Source organism: Schistocerca cancellata, chromosome 5 (genome assembly GCF_023864275.1).
Source record: "Schistocerca cancellata isolate TAMUIC-IGC-003103 chromosome 5, iqSchCanc2.1, whole genome shotgun sequence".
Lineage (NCBI taxonomy): Eukaryota > Metazoa > Arthropoda > Insecta > Orthoptera > Acrididae > Schistocerca > Schistocerca cancellata.
Genome location: NC_064630.1, coordinates 146,985,189 through 147,000,451, shown reverse-complemented (window position 1 = coordinate 147,000,451; position 15,263 = coordinate 146,985,189). Strand labels below are relative to the sequence as shown.

At 42.1% G+C, this 15,263-nt stretch overlaps 1 protein-coding gene across 2 annotated transcripts in view; it reads right to left on the bottom strand.

The window, feature by feature from the left end:
* LOC126187413 (exocyst complex component 4) overlaps positions 1 to 15,263 on the bottom strand; it is a 282,045-nt gene that overhangs the window by 104,936 nt on the left and 161,846 nt on the right. For both annotated transcript variants that reach the window (XM_049928480.1, XM_049928481.1), the window contains one exon: positions 11,626 to 11,940. In XM_049928480.1, the coding sequence (XP_049784437.1) occupies positions 11,626 to 11,940 (315 nt within the window). The remainder of the gene's footprint in view (positions 1 to 11,625; positions 11,941 to 15,263) is intronic.

Below are 15,263 nucleotides of genomic sequence, written 5' to 3'. Positions count from 1 at the left end.
CGGTTGTGACAATGTGTAAAGCCGGAAATGCATATCCTCCTATTTCCATCTATTGCACTGCAAATTTTTTTCCTTATTTGTCACCTGAAGATGTGACATTTCTGTCTCTTTACATATTGTAATTGTTTTACTATTTGCATATATATATTTATGCATTTATGCCGATGTATAATTGGTTTGTTTCGTAAATATTATTTGTATTTTTACGCTGGGTCTTGCCTAGGGAAAACTGCTATCGAACGATTACATCGCTAGGTCGTGTGAAGAATCAAAGTGTGTAGGATCTTTGGTAGTGTTAACTCTGTCGCGTGGAGCGCGGGCAGGGGGAGTCTGGCTGGAGTAGCGAGTGGAGCAGGTGTGTTGTGTGAAGCTCCCGTGAGTTGCCGTGCTTTCGGGGTTTGGCAGCATGTAATTGCGCTCAACTTGCGATGATAGTTTCTGACATGGTGTCGTGGACGGGAAGCATTAGCTGGCGCACATCAAGAGCCCGTTTCGTCTGGTGACCGTGTCGAGAAGAAGGCGCGCCAACATCAAGCTTCTGCAACAGCGACGGCTGACAATGAGTGACTGTCGCCACCTCCTCGATCGGCGGCTTCAAACCTTCAATCAACCGACAAGGAAGACTGGACGCACGTAAAGTCTTAGAACTGTATGGCAGACCTCAGTTTTTCAAACTTTTAAAATTGTTGCATCACAAAATTACAGCTACTTAGCATGAACCTTTGTTGCTCATTGTCCCAATTGCATTACCAAGCAGGGTCCCTTCCTTTTCCGGAATGAACCCGAGTGTCGTTCAAATTCAGACGCCAGCATTAAAATACAATCATTCCATTTCACTACTTTAATTTCAAAGTTCAGTTAAAGTATTCATAGCTGGCTACAATACTTAGATTACACAAGCACAAATTAAGAGTGCTAGTTTTGTTACCATATTTTAGCTTACCTGTGACTGCAGCTCAGCTTGGTACGTACTAAATTTTACTATTGTTAATTGTTCAGAATCATTTAATTCAAGTTCAAAGTTAAATCTCTTATTTCTAAATTGCGTAGATTCAAGTAGCTTTTGAAATGATTGTTGAGGTAGTCCAAGACTAACCGTATTTTACTGAATTTCGATGTGCTTCAGAAAGAAAGCTCACTATTAACTTCAGTCACTAAATTAACTTTCGATTTTCCGGTTTTATTAATTCTTTTGCTAAATTAAGTCAGAGTGTAGCGAAATTTATTACTTCTGACAAACTTTCAGTTTTCACACTACACTTGTCAACCTTCAGTTGCCACGCTTCTAGTGCTAAATATATGTGTAATAATCTTTCTTTTTCAGTTACTATAGTAATTGTCCTTAGGACTGGCGACCGTAATTTCCCCCAAATCTCAAATATCTAATTACCGCTAGTTGATTGTTAACGTAACGGCCGCACATTTACTTTCTTTATAACCTAATTTCCACCAGTTTCATTAGCATTTTTCCTTTCATTTAGATGTAACCCTTTCCTCCCTCTTTACCGACAAATTAACCTCGGTGACGATTGCTTTTCCCAAATTTCCATTAGGTACACGCGGTTTAATTTTTCACTGTCATTAAGGTCGATAAGTGAGGGGGAGGTTACAAATGGATAAGACGTGGATGCCATTTTTCAATCCAGAAACAAAGCGCCAGTCAGCTCAATGAAAGCACACAGATTCACCGCCACCAAAAAAATTTCGGGTAACCGCCAGTGCTGAAAAAATGATCGTGTCCATGTTCTGGGACAGCAAGGGCGTAATCCTTACCCATTGTGTTCCAAAGGGCACTACAGTAACAGGTGCATCCTACGAAAATGTTTTGAAGAACAAATTCCTTCCTGCACTGCAACGAAAACGTCCGGGAAGGACTGCGCGTGTGCTGTTTCACCAAGACAACGCACCCGCACATCGAGCTAACGTTACGCAACAGTTTCTTCGTGATAACAACTTTGAAGTGATTCCTCATGCTCCCTACTCACCTGACCTGGCTCCTAGTAATTTTTGGCTTTTTCCAACAATGAAAGACACTCTCCGTGGCCACACATTCACCAGCCTTGCTGCTATTACCTCAGCGATTTACCAGTGGTCAAAACAGACTCCTAAAGAAGCCTTCACTGCTGCCATGGAATCATGGCGTCAGCGTTGTGAAAAATGTGTACGTCTGCAGGGCGATTACGTCAAGAAGTAACGCCAGTCTCATCGATTTCGGGTGAGTAGTTGATTAGAAAAAAAATCGGAGGCCTTAGAACTTGAATGCACCTCGTACATTGATATTATAATTATTATTTGCTTTGCCATATTGTAAGACATTAATAATACTTCGTAATAAATATTACATATGTTTGATTATTACTTTATAATACTCCAGAACTTTTTTAACAGAGATAACTTAGAAAAATGTGGGGTAAATTTATGTCTTGGGATTCACAACTTGGTACTCTAGGGTTAATGTAGTCCCAAAGGAAAAAGTCACAAAGCAAAAAGTCACAAAGTGTTAGGTCAGGCGGTCTAGGGTGGGCAAGGGAACAGAGCCACATTGTCTTCACCACTAAGACCAATCCAGCAATATGGAAGTTCATTGTTTAGGCAGCTACAAACATTGATGCCTCAATGAAGGGTTGCCCTGTTTTGTTAGAAGATAAAATTCTTGGAATCAGCAGCCACTAGTGGAAACAACTACAATTGCACCATTTCTAGGTAAGAGGTGCCCATCATGATCTTCTTACAGAAGAAATATGGTCTTAAAGCTTTTTGTGTGACAATGTACAGAAAATTTTACTGTTCAGCGAATCTCATTCATGCACCAGAATTTCACAAGGATTTTCAGTGCCTCCACAATCTCTCACTGCTGCAGTACTAAATACATAAACATCTCACATATTCAAACACACAAAAACTCTTTTGTTGCTTTTTCAGTATTTTGTCAAGGCACTGCACTCTTAATGCTAACTGGTGGACACAATGCAAACACTGTGAGTTTGCAGTTCTGTTCATGGTTGGTTGGTTGGATGCTTAAAGGGACCAAACTACTAGGTCATCAGTCCCTTTGTCCTTGAACAGACAGGTCTATATGTCTGCAGATCAGAGAGAGCCTACCACGCAAAACCCAGGGGAAGAAAACCCCACGGTCCACCAATGTCAGTGAAGCTGAGGTATTAGACAAAAGGAAGACAGGGAGACAGAGGAAGAAAGGCAAGCAAGGTGCCCCATCAGCGCCCCCCCCCCCCCCCCCCACACACACTAACAAGAGGTATTCTACTCCGAGATTGCCTTGGGAAGACTAGCAACACGGACATGAATAGAGAAGCGCGCACACACACACACACACACACACACACACACACAGAGAGAGAGAGAGAGAGAGAGAGATGATGAGCAAGTCTAACCGACCACACGCGGGGGGGGGGGGGGAGGAGAGTAAAAGAGCAGGTAAGGTGAGGACCAGACTGGACAACTAAACGCAGACAGATGCAGCTCAGCCTGGGACGAGCCGAGAATGGAGAAAAATTGGTGGCGGAGGGCATCAGGACGAACCGAGTCTTTCAGACCTTGTGATAGGTCAAGATGAAGCTGTGGCTGAGGGATGCACCACGGAGGTGTACATGAGTGGGTTCAGAGGAGAAGTGGAAGAGGAAACAACTGAAGTTCAGAGAGGGGGCAGACCAGATGTGGATAGTGATCGTAATCCCTGATTGGGGCCACCGTTGCAGCAGATGAATTAGCATGTTTTGAGAGAGGAGACAGTAGTTGAGATGCTTAGGTGAGCTGCGAATGTGGGTAGCATAATTGACAAGCTGTTGTTGGCAGCTGACCCACAATGGAGGGACCACAGCCTCCACAACTAAGCTGTTCACAGGGATAGTTCAAAAGGCTCCTGTCGCAAGTCAAATTCCCCAGTGGTGTATCAGATCCAGTATCCACGAATTGGTGATCTTGAACTGTATGCCAGACTTCCGTAATCGAGGCGGGCCTGTATCAAAGTTTTCTAGAGTTGCAGAAGGGTAGTGTGATCTGCACCCAGCTGGTGTTACTGAAGATATGTATTAAGGTGCAGCCAGCACTTTTGCTTAAACTGGCAAAGATGGGGCATCCACGTCAACCAAGAATCGAAGACCATTCCTAAAAAGCGATATAAGTTCTGGTTGTGGGTGAATGGTATGCCTTTGTCTTTTGTATGGCACCTTGCAGTTGACGTTCAGTTACACCCACACTAGAGGAGGAATAGTAGAGGCAAAAGTCATCAGCATACAAGGAGGGTGATACTGAGGACCCTACAGCTACTGCTCGATCATCTATGGCTAATAGACAGAGAGGGGCTGTCAGTACACAGCCCTGTGGGACTTCATTCTCTTGGATATGGGGGGGGGGGGGGGGGTATTGTGGGAAGCACCAACTTGAACCTGGAATTATGGTGTGACAGGATGTTTTGGATGAAAATCGGGTGCAGACCCTGGAGACCTCACTTGTATAAGGTAGCAAGGATGTGGTGTTGCCATGTCGTGTCATAAGCCTTTTGGGAGTCAAAGAAACAGCTATAAGGAGATGACATCGGGAAAAACTGTTTGGATGGTAGACTCCAGGTAAACCAGATTATCAGTAGTGGAACAGCCTCTGTGAAAACTTCCCTGGGAAGGAACCAAAAGACCCTGAGACTGAAGGAGCCAACACAGACACCGGCTCATTGTGCAATCAGGCAATTTAAAGAGAACATTGATGACGCTTATTGGATGATAACTGTCGATCTCTAGAGGGTGCTTACCTGATTTCAGTACTGGGACAATGATGCTTTCTCACCGCTGCAATGGGAACTCGCCCTCACTATAGGTGTGCCCTGGCTACAGATGTGGTTAAAGATGGCAAGGATATGATGCTGACAATCCGCAGGTAGGTTTGGGGATTGGTCATTTGGTTGTGGGTGTGGTCCGACCCTGCGGCTGTATCAGGACAGTGGGCAAGGACGCTGATGAATTCCCACTCACTGAATGGAGCATTATCAGGTGGTGTGTAGAAAAGATAATTGCTTTCACTCCAACCACTGTTTTAGGACACAAAAAGGCTGGTTGATAATTTTCAGACGATGAGCATAGTGGAGAACAAAATGTTCAGCGACGGCACCTGGGTCAGTGTAGACAATGCCACTCAAAGTAATACCAGGTACACCTACAAGTGTCTGGTATCCAAAGAGACAACTAATCTTATCCCAAACCTGTGAAGCAGAAGTACATGGTGCGGTGGTTGAAATGTACTGTTGCCAGCATTCTTGCTCCCGTCTTTTTATCAGGTGGCAGATCCGGGTACAGAGACACTTAAAGGCGATGAGATGCCCCATCAATGGGTGCCGCTTATGGCATTGGAGTGCCAGCCTACGATCTCGAATGGCCTCTACAATTTCCATGAACCATCATGGTACTGTCTTCCATCAGGGAGGGCCCAAGGAACAGAGGACCCCTAAATCAGCTGCTGAAAGGATGGCTGTAGTTGTATGCTGGACTGCCTCATGGATATCGCCATATGGCAGGGAGCCATGGTCAACAGCAGAGACAAAAGCACCCCAGTCAGCACTGTTGAGAACCCATCTGTGCAGGCACCCAGGGGAGTGACACTGAGGGAGAGACAAGAAGATCAGGAAGTGCTCACTATCACACAGGTCATTGACAAGGTGTGCAAGTGGAAAGGTCTATGGCCAAGAAGGTACTGTGTGCCACACTGAAGTATGCAGGGTGCCAGTATTCAAGAGACACAGTTAAGTCAGTAAATTTTCCAGGTCTTTACTGTGGCCAGTGATCATGGCTCCACCCCATGAAGGATTATGGGCATTGAAATCAACCAAGATTAGGAAGGGGAGGGGGAGGGGGGAGTGCTGAAAACCACTGCAAACAGTTTCTGAGACAGTTCACTGTTGGGAGGGAAGTAAACATTGCAGATGGTAATATCCTGAAATGCTCTTACCTAAACAGCTGCAGCCTCCAAAGTGGTATTAAGAGGCATGAGTTCACTATATCAAGTGTGTAGAACATATGTGCAAATTCCACCTGACACCATGTCATATGTACCATGATTCTTATAATATTCCCAGTATCCATGAAGATCTGGGGTCTGTGTTCTTAGAAACCAAGTCTCCTGAAGGGCAATGCAGAAGGCAGATGATGTGCTTAAAAGAAGTTGTAGCTCAGCCAGGAGGTGGACAAAACTGCTACAATTCCAGTGGAGAATAGTTTTGTCAATACACAGTGAGGCCATGAAGGGACCAAGAAGGCAGATTATGCCTTAGGGTTACCTTCTGCCATTGGTTGAGGGGTTACAGCATCAATATACATTGGTTTTGGGTTCCACTGTGTAGTGCAAAGTGGGACTTCAGGGGCCACCGGACACTCTGCCTCAGCCAAAGGAGTGGAAGAGGCAGGATCTGGTGGCATGGGGGCCACCAAAATGTCCTCCTTCTTGGAGGACTATTTCATGTCTTTCCTCTCGTTACAGGGTTTTGATGATTGCGAGGGCTTCACTGAATCAGTTTCAGGTAATAATGGTAATCGCAAAAACCTGCAACCAGCAGCCTGTGGATTCTTCACTCATTGGCTAGTATCCAGTTGTAGACCAGCAAAAACCTTCGATGAAAGTGTCCTGACGGACTCCTCCCTGGCAAGCAAGGCTGGAGAAATGTGATTTGTCTCTGGTTGGGAGATGGGGGCCAATGTCCCTGCCACGTAGGAAGCCATTGATCCCAAAGTAGGTGTGGAGGAAGTAGCAAGAGTAGAGCCCCCAACCATCACAAGGCAGGCATGTTTGAGCGGTCCTGCATGCCCACTGTAGGAGGTGTAACAGGTGGGGGGAATGGTCACCAAAAGGTGGCATTGTCATAACTGTAGCATACAACATTTTTGACATGCTGGGTGCAACCACTCATGCTTATTCTTGGTCTCTTGGAACTAAGTTTGTTAAGTACTTGTACTCTTGAATTTTCTTTCCTCTTGGTAAACAGTGCAATCTGGTGAGCAAAGAGAATAGTACTCTCCACGGTTGACAGAGATGGGAGAACGCACACATGGAGCATTTGCATGCAGTGCTCATCCACAGTCTCTACAGATGGGGGTAATGCTACAAAGCAAATACATGTTTCCAAATTTCAAGCACTTGAAGCACCACATAGGCAGAGAGAACATACGGTTTGACATGGTCCCCTATGTACACAACAGACACAGTGTACACCTTGTCACTCCAAGTTAGCAGGTAGCTCATCATCAGATAGTAAGAGAAGGTCTCTCTGGAAAAGATGTCTGGAACTAAATTTAGAGTGTTAAGGGGTGTGACAGTCACTAGTATGTCAATCAGCTTGCTACAAGCGAGCAGTGCCCATGACTGGGCAGGGGATGCCATTTTGATCAGAAGTGACCCACTTTTCATTTTAGAGGTGGCTGCAGCTGATCCACCATGGTGCCACCACTGAAAATGGAGGCTCTCCCCATGGGCAACAACCAGCCTCAGCAATGGCTGCTTGGCCAGTAATCTGTTGCTCAGAGTCCCTGTGGCCCAGTTACAATGAGCACATACTCCATGGCATGCATGGGGAGTCTTCAGCTCAGACCCCAACAGTGTGATCCCTGTGCAGTCAGGGGGGCTACCACCATGCAGTTAATTGATGACACCCCCCCCCCCCCCCCCCCCAAAAAAAAACTGGATGGTTACCTTGCTGGGTTTTGGGTGTATTACTGTGTGAATAGGGTGCACAGATGGAAAGGCACAAAGGTGGAGCACACACCACACTGGGCGACCTTGCCTGCACTATCTGCAATTCTGAAGAATTTTGAAAATTGGTGGCAGGTCAAAGTCAACAATGGGGACCACATGTTTATTTGATGAAAAGTTGTACGACACATCTAAGTGGAAACTCGAGGCCAATCACAAACCAGTTACAAGCAGGGTCGATACCAAGAAAACCATCCAATGAAGAGGCAGAGGGAGAAAGGGATAGTTGAAATATAAGCATGCAGTGTAGAAAGGAAGTAATCCTGCAAAGGTCGTGGCCCCACAGTAGCCAAGCACGTACTCACAAAAGAGTTGTGAACCCACCAGCAGTTCTATTAATGTGTCAATCAAATTCGTACATGTAATACTTTGGAAAATATAGAACCTGACAATGAATGAATATTTCATAGTAGTCCTGTATATTTTGTAACAAGCATCTGAAATGTGATAGGTTATCTCCACATGACTGATTAATGGTGTACTTTTGAGTGTTGTTTTACCAAGTTGTTAATTCCATTTATTGCAAAATGTTTCAATGACTCGCCCAGCTCTCTCCTTGAGGTGCTATGAATTATGCTTTTATGAGTACTCTGTAACTGAACTCCAGCTGACTGTTGCCCTGCACTGCTGTTTATAGCTGAGTTCGATTCCCAACACCTGCTATACCCCTTGATGACCTTGCGACCGAACCGCTGAATCTTTCCATCAGTAAATGGGGTATGTTCTCCACTGACTCGGTTGTTTTAACCCCCTCCACTAACGGAATGACCCACTTCCCAATTCCGTATGTATAAAACCAATACAGACTTGTAGCTGTCACGCCTTTGCGCTTACTGCTACGTATTTTAACTGTAAATAGCTCAGTCCCAATGGTAAGAGGCAGTAGTGAATTCACGTAGTTAATATTTGAATCCAGCACAGCTGCCACAAGCTCAGCTCACTTTTACTCCACCCCTACCCTCGCCATTGCACCACATTAACTAGGTGCTACATGGACCTTGCTAAATTCACTTGCGTATACATTTTTGACCGTTACTCGCCAGTATTTACCTAATGATTAGTACACTCCTAACCGGACTATTTCCCTAAGAGCTGTGATGATTGAACGGGTTCGATCCACGGCCTACAGTGCCCTACAGTTCGCACGGTAACACTGCCTACCTGACCCACTTAACTTGGTAGTGAGCTTATGTATCCAATCACCACTGCTAGCAGCAGTGGATAATCCTATCAGCACGACGAGAGCAGCAGACTTACCGTCGAATCCTCCTGAAAATACTTATAACTACGGTCGCCAGCTCTGAAGGAGCAAAAGAATAAATCAATTTTTGGGCTCGTTTCAAAGTGAAATGGCTTGAGTTGAATTTAAACTTAATTCTGAATATTACTATTTCTGATCATTCTAGATGATTCTACAAAGCAAATACTCTCTCAATTTCTGTGAGTTGGCTTGGTAATTACTACCAAGACAGGTTATGCAACCTCGGTTAACAAAATTCTATCCTTCAACTTATTTAATGATTTTGGATATTACTCTTTGGACCATTGATACAGAATTAGTTAAGTGACTTTACTTGAAAGATTGCTCAGAAAAATTTAAGTAACTATAAATAGGCGACTCATTCTGGTGTGACCATTGCTCTTTTCAACATTCTTATACGCTAAAGTATTCTACAACCAAAAGAATTGTAAATGAAAGAGGCGATGGTGGCCTCAGTCTGATTTCACTATACTATGTTTGAGGTTACTACACTTTACAATGAACAACATGCGTCGTAATTTTACTCATTACTATATTCTGTCCTCTGCACTAGCATAAAAGAAAACTGGTATTCTCCTTTTACATGTATACAAAGTTCGACTTAACAATTGCAAGCAGTCTTGCCTTGGGTAGACGTGTCGGTGCTGGTGGTGAGATGCATGTGGCTAATGCAGCTCTTCACGCCTCATGCCCTTAATGGCGGCTGGAACTATGAGCTGTAGCACTCGTATAAGCTACTGCACGTCCGCCATAAAATCTGGGCACAGGAACTCTTACAATCAGTCCCAGTGGCATAAAGGCGGCTTCAACAACCCTTCGTCGCGTTTTACTCCAAAAACGGCGACGATATTCGCCTCTTCGCTGTTGCACAATCACTTTTGCGTGAGCATAGTTATGCACATCCGATCACGTCAACACTCGCCAGGCCATTCCATTGTTCAGTCCCTGTGTCTCCAGCTACCCCTAGCTACGCTCGTATCACCAAGAGTGGGGGCGTTCCCCTACCACCTTTTTACCGAAATCATTTAGTATTTAAGAATATTTATATTTACTACCCTGGAGTTCATACCAGTCATAATAATTTACTACTAGCGCTTTACAACATTAAATTATACAGTAATAACTTATAATTACCAAGAAAAAGAATACATTTGACTCTGAGAGCTTAGTGCATTGTCTGACAGGCAGCGCTAATTCCCAGTTTCGCCAATAGATGGCATCAGGGTGCACTCCCTGGCAGTCTCACACAAGCGCGCCCGTTTCCGACGCGCGGGCTCCAAATTACTGTCAGCCCACCATCATTTCAGTTCCGTTACAACCTTTATTGCAGATCCCACCTCGGTATTACATGAAATGTAAATTATTTCAGCATTTCTCATCTCTGATGGACGTGACGGTCAGTGAAATCATGATAAATCAAGTGCCGGACCCCAAGCCTTGTTTAAACTGAAAACTCCATCTCTGTTTCTTAGTTTTTCTGATATCTATTTCAATAGGCTCCTTCATTATGCTATCCCCAAAACTTGCCGTTTAGACCATCATTATATATTACGCTGTCCCCAAAAATTCGCATTTACACCACAATTAAATATCTAGGCATAACTTTGTTAAATGACATGAAATCAGTTGTAGGAAAGATGAATGGCTGAGTTCAGTTTATTGGGTGAATTCCAGTACTGTGTAGCTCTTCTATAAGGGATATGGCATGTAGAACATTGTGTGACCCATTTTTGAGTACCACTCAAGTGTGTGGTATCCCCTCACCAGGTCAGGTTGAAAGACACCAAAGCAATGCAGAGGCATGTTGCAAGTTTTGTTACTGGCAGGTACAATCAACAAGCGAATGTTACAGAAATGTTCCATGACCTAAATGTGAATTGTTGGGGGGAACTGATGTCCTTTTTCTGAAAAATTACTGAAAAAGTTTAGAGATTTGGCATTTGCAACAAACTTCAAAATGATCCTTCTGCCACCAACATATACCTTGCATAAGGACCATGAAGACAAGGGATATTAAACTCTAATCCTCCTCTTTACTTTTTTTTAAATGCATTTTATGACTTGGTAATATGTCACCTGCAAACAGTTGATAAATGAAGTTTCTTTTGTTTTAAGAGTAATTATTTTTGTAAAAGAGTATTTATTTCTAATTTTGCTCATCAGACATGGGTTTCTTCATATATTCATTATTGTAATGGCAACACATTAAAAATTTAAGGCTCTGCTCAGTAGTATAATTAACACAAAGTAATGTGCAATGAATGTGAATTTCTGAAGACGCTCATCTCTGATGAGCAAATCTAGTAACAAATCAAATAAAATGCAACCTGGGGCATTTTATCAGTGCATTAACTATGTAGCTGACAAGCAAAGGAAAAGCACTCAAATATTACTGTTATTAAGATTTATTATATGTGTTATCATTAATTACTAAAATATATAACAGTAATTTTCTTCTAGAAACTCCTGTAGTAGCAGATATTATGTGAAATACAATTTTATGTAAGACTAAAAAATTTCTCTCAGAAACACCAGCAATTTTTTAACTAATACAATGATGAAATCAGCCTACTTTTTGGTGATGGTATAATAAGAATAGACCATATTTCTATTACCTGTAATAACGGCCTGGGTAGCCTTAAGTTCTTGACTGTATCTGGATTTGTCATGGCTCTCCAGGCATCTGGTGCTTTGGTTGCAAATTCTATCTTCCCTGCAACTGTCACATGATGACGTCCCAAGAAGACTTCCTTCACATAATCAGCCAAAAATGCCTTCAGTGTACAGTGACTGGTTGAGATACACCCAATTTCTTTTTCAGTTTCTTCAATGAATTTCATCAGGGGAATGAAGATGTATATGATATTCTGAGGATCTGGTTGGCATACCAGTTGCTTAGGCTTTTTAGGGTGCACTGGATCTTCATAGTCCTATAAAAAGTAATGACACTATGTATGACTGAATCACACTAAAAAAAGGAAGTAATGTTATGTTATTTACAATGGCATTATATACTATACATCAAGGATGTAATGTTATGTTATTTAGAATGGCATTATATACTGACAAAATTTATAATAGCTACGTCTTCGTAAAAATGTAGGCCGATATCAGATGGTGAATATGGAGCCGTTGTGGGTGGATATAGATGCTCATTGAAAAAATTCTGGAATGGAAATAAACAAATAAGAGGAAAGCTTACCATCCACCTGCAGACGATTGATGGGCTGTGAATACACACATTCTAAATCCAGTAAGCAGGTAAGAATATTGAGGTTTAACACTCTGTCAATATGATCCTTAGATATGGGCCACAAGTTTGAATTGAGTAGGGCCAGGGAAGGAAATAAGCTTTGTCCTTTTCAGTGGGACCATCCTAGCAATTACCTTCATCAAATTAGTGGAAAAGTAGGAAACTTAAATCAGGAAACCTAGAATTGGATTATAGCTCCAGCCCCCCCAAACGTCAGTGTCATAAATATTATGTCACCTCACTTGATTATATACGTTTACATACCTCATCAGATCAGGTTGCAATATAAAGATAAGTCATAGAGCTAGAAAATTGGTAGTGTAATGTGGGAAGACCTGCATGGGAACAATACATGGTACCTGAACTGCTAATGGTTCCTCAATGAACATTTATAACATACTACACATACAAAACAGGATGACCGATTAGTTTTCAGTTACGATTGGAAGTTCACTGGAAACAGTAACAACCATAAAACATCTCTGAGTATGTGTCTGGAGCAAAGCAGTAGTATAACCACATAAAACTAGGTGCAGGAGACGCAGATGGGAGGCATATTCAGTGGAAGAATCCCAACAAACTGTAATTATTCCACAAAGGAGATGGCTTACAAAACATTCATTTGACTGATTTTTAAAGCTACTACTCCGAGACGTCTTTACCAAGCATGCTCAAACTATGTGACTGAGAAGATTCAAAGAAGAACAGCTTGTTTCATCATGAGTTCAGCCACTGGGCATGTAACCGTCATGAGGATGCCCTTGTAACACCACAGGCACTGTAAAGATGAAGCATGCGTTACATAGTCAATAACTGCCAACATTCTGAGAATTCACTTGGAACAAGCAAAAGAAAGCTTCCAACAAGATAAATTTCACAAAATGACCAAGATGGTAAAACTAGTTAAGTCTGAGCTCATGCAGAGGCTTATCAACAATTGTTCTCTCCCTGCACCTTTTAGAAATGGAACAGGAGTTTATATGAGGTATGTTCCACAACCATCATGAAATGGCTTACAGATATAGATGCAGAAATTAGAAGATCATCAGGCCCAGGTGTCAGTATAGAGACAGCACAAGTTGCCTTAACCCTAGTCGGGAGAATAAGTGCAACTCTGAATGAGTACTGTAACATCGCAGCTATTTACACGGCTCCAGAGTTTTGCAGTAAGTTTTATTCCATTAGGTCAAGCTGTACTGGATGCTGGCAATGAAGCCTCCAGCCCTGGCTGCTGTGTAGTCGATTGCTTTCGTCATAATGCCATCTGTCACGGTGTGAGGACTGTGAGAACTGCTCTCTGTGGAGCATATTAAGATCACTTATTCATCTCATCTAAGAAACTAAATAACTTTGATAAATATGATCTGTTTGTTTTCAAATTTGGTATAGGAACTTTTATAATTTAGAAGAACAGTGTGTAAAATTTTCATACAGATAACTTTAATAGTTTTGAAAATATAAAAAACCTATTAAAAAAGTACTTAACTGACACTTAGTAAAGTAAATTCAGATAGGAATCATGACAGTTTAAGTTTCTTTGTCATTTGAAAATACTAACAGCACTCTCAGTGCGCACAAGTTATTTTTAAAGAATTTTAATTCTAAACTTTTAATAATTTTGCTTTCGTAAGGAAAGTAATAGTTTAAAAAATTGATATTTATATTTTGTGTTAGGGTGGGAATAGATGAGAGTGAATGTGAGTGTGTATGTGGGGACATGCGTCAAATTTCAATTTTATAATGTATTACACCATCCGTAACTAGCAAGTGTTACATAACCAGGATGTCCTGAAAACGGTGAATACCCCCAACTGGTGGATGACATGTCTAGAAGAGTTTGCTTTTTTAATACGGCAGCCAGAAAGATAGTAAGAGGATATTTAATTCTAAAGCACATTTCAAGCATAGTTTTCTTTTTAATTTTCATTTGGTTTGGTTTTGTGGAACATTTTGTGAATTTTCGCAATATGAAATGACGTAGATGCATCTGCAAATGCTGATTGGAGTAGTTTGCGCACAAAATTGATCATGAAAGGTTAATCTGACTGGATAATCGTTTTGATCAACCAATGAGAGAAGTCTTTCGCGGGTAATTGAATGAGTTATATGCCCTGTGAGCGACGGCATTCAGTCAGTCGTGGAGTCGCTGTCATACCAGAAGGTCATGTTAAATGTGTCCAAAAAAATTATCTGTAAAATAAAGAAAGGAGGGTTAAATAGCACTTGGTTTATATCGTCGTGCTAGCAGATGCAATTACGGACATTTCGGTCAGGTTTTGAGAGGTTTTGGAATGTTTGTTGCAGAATAAACTGCGAGTGAAACTATTGGCCTTTGTGAATATTCTGCGTGGCGTGTTCCATATGCACATACAGAACATTTTGGCGAGCATCTTCTTTCGAAGAATCCACTGAAAAGTACTGAATGTGAACTTGTTTTGTAACAGTGTGTTGCATGTGTGAATCTCGTAATATTTCAAGTTGGACTTAGCACATTTCTGGCTGTCTTACGTGTGATGTAAGCTGCATGAACTAGTAGTAGATGTACTACCAACGTAAATGTGGGCTTGGAGACACAATCAATTTAAAGGACTGTACCACAACATCAGTATCTACAAACAAAGATTTTCAATGAAAGGTGGAAGCACCCACTTTACCCGTTATTAATAGAGATTTACAGGTTTATCTCGTTACTGGAGTTACACGGACTTTGTAATCTTAAGTATGGATGGTGGTTTTCTTTAATGCTGCATTTCTCACAGTCTACTTAGTACCAACAAATGCAGAGCAACGGGTGGTGAATGGACACTCTACCGAGGTAGGTGGACATTAAATAAATCGCAAAACAAGACCCGTGAACACCACCCCGCCGCAGTACTTTTACATATGCACTTCATGTGTAGTGTGGAGTATTACTGTGGCTAGTTAAAAGGGAAAGAGACAAACCAAACATGATAACATCCTAATTAAGACTCTTCCAGACAGACAGAAGAGCTTTTGTGC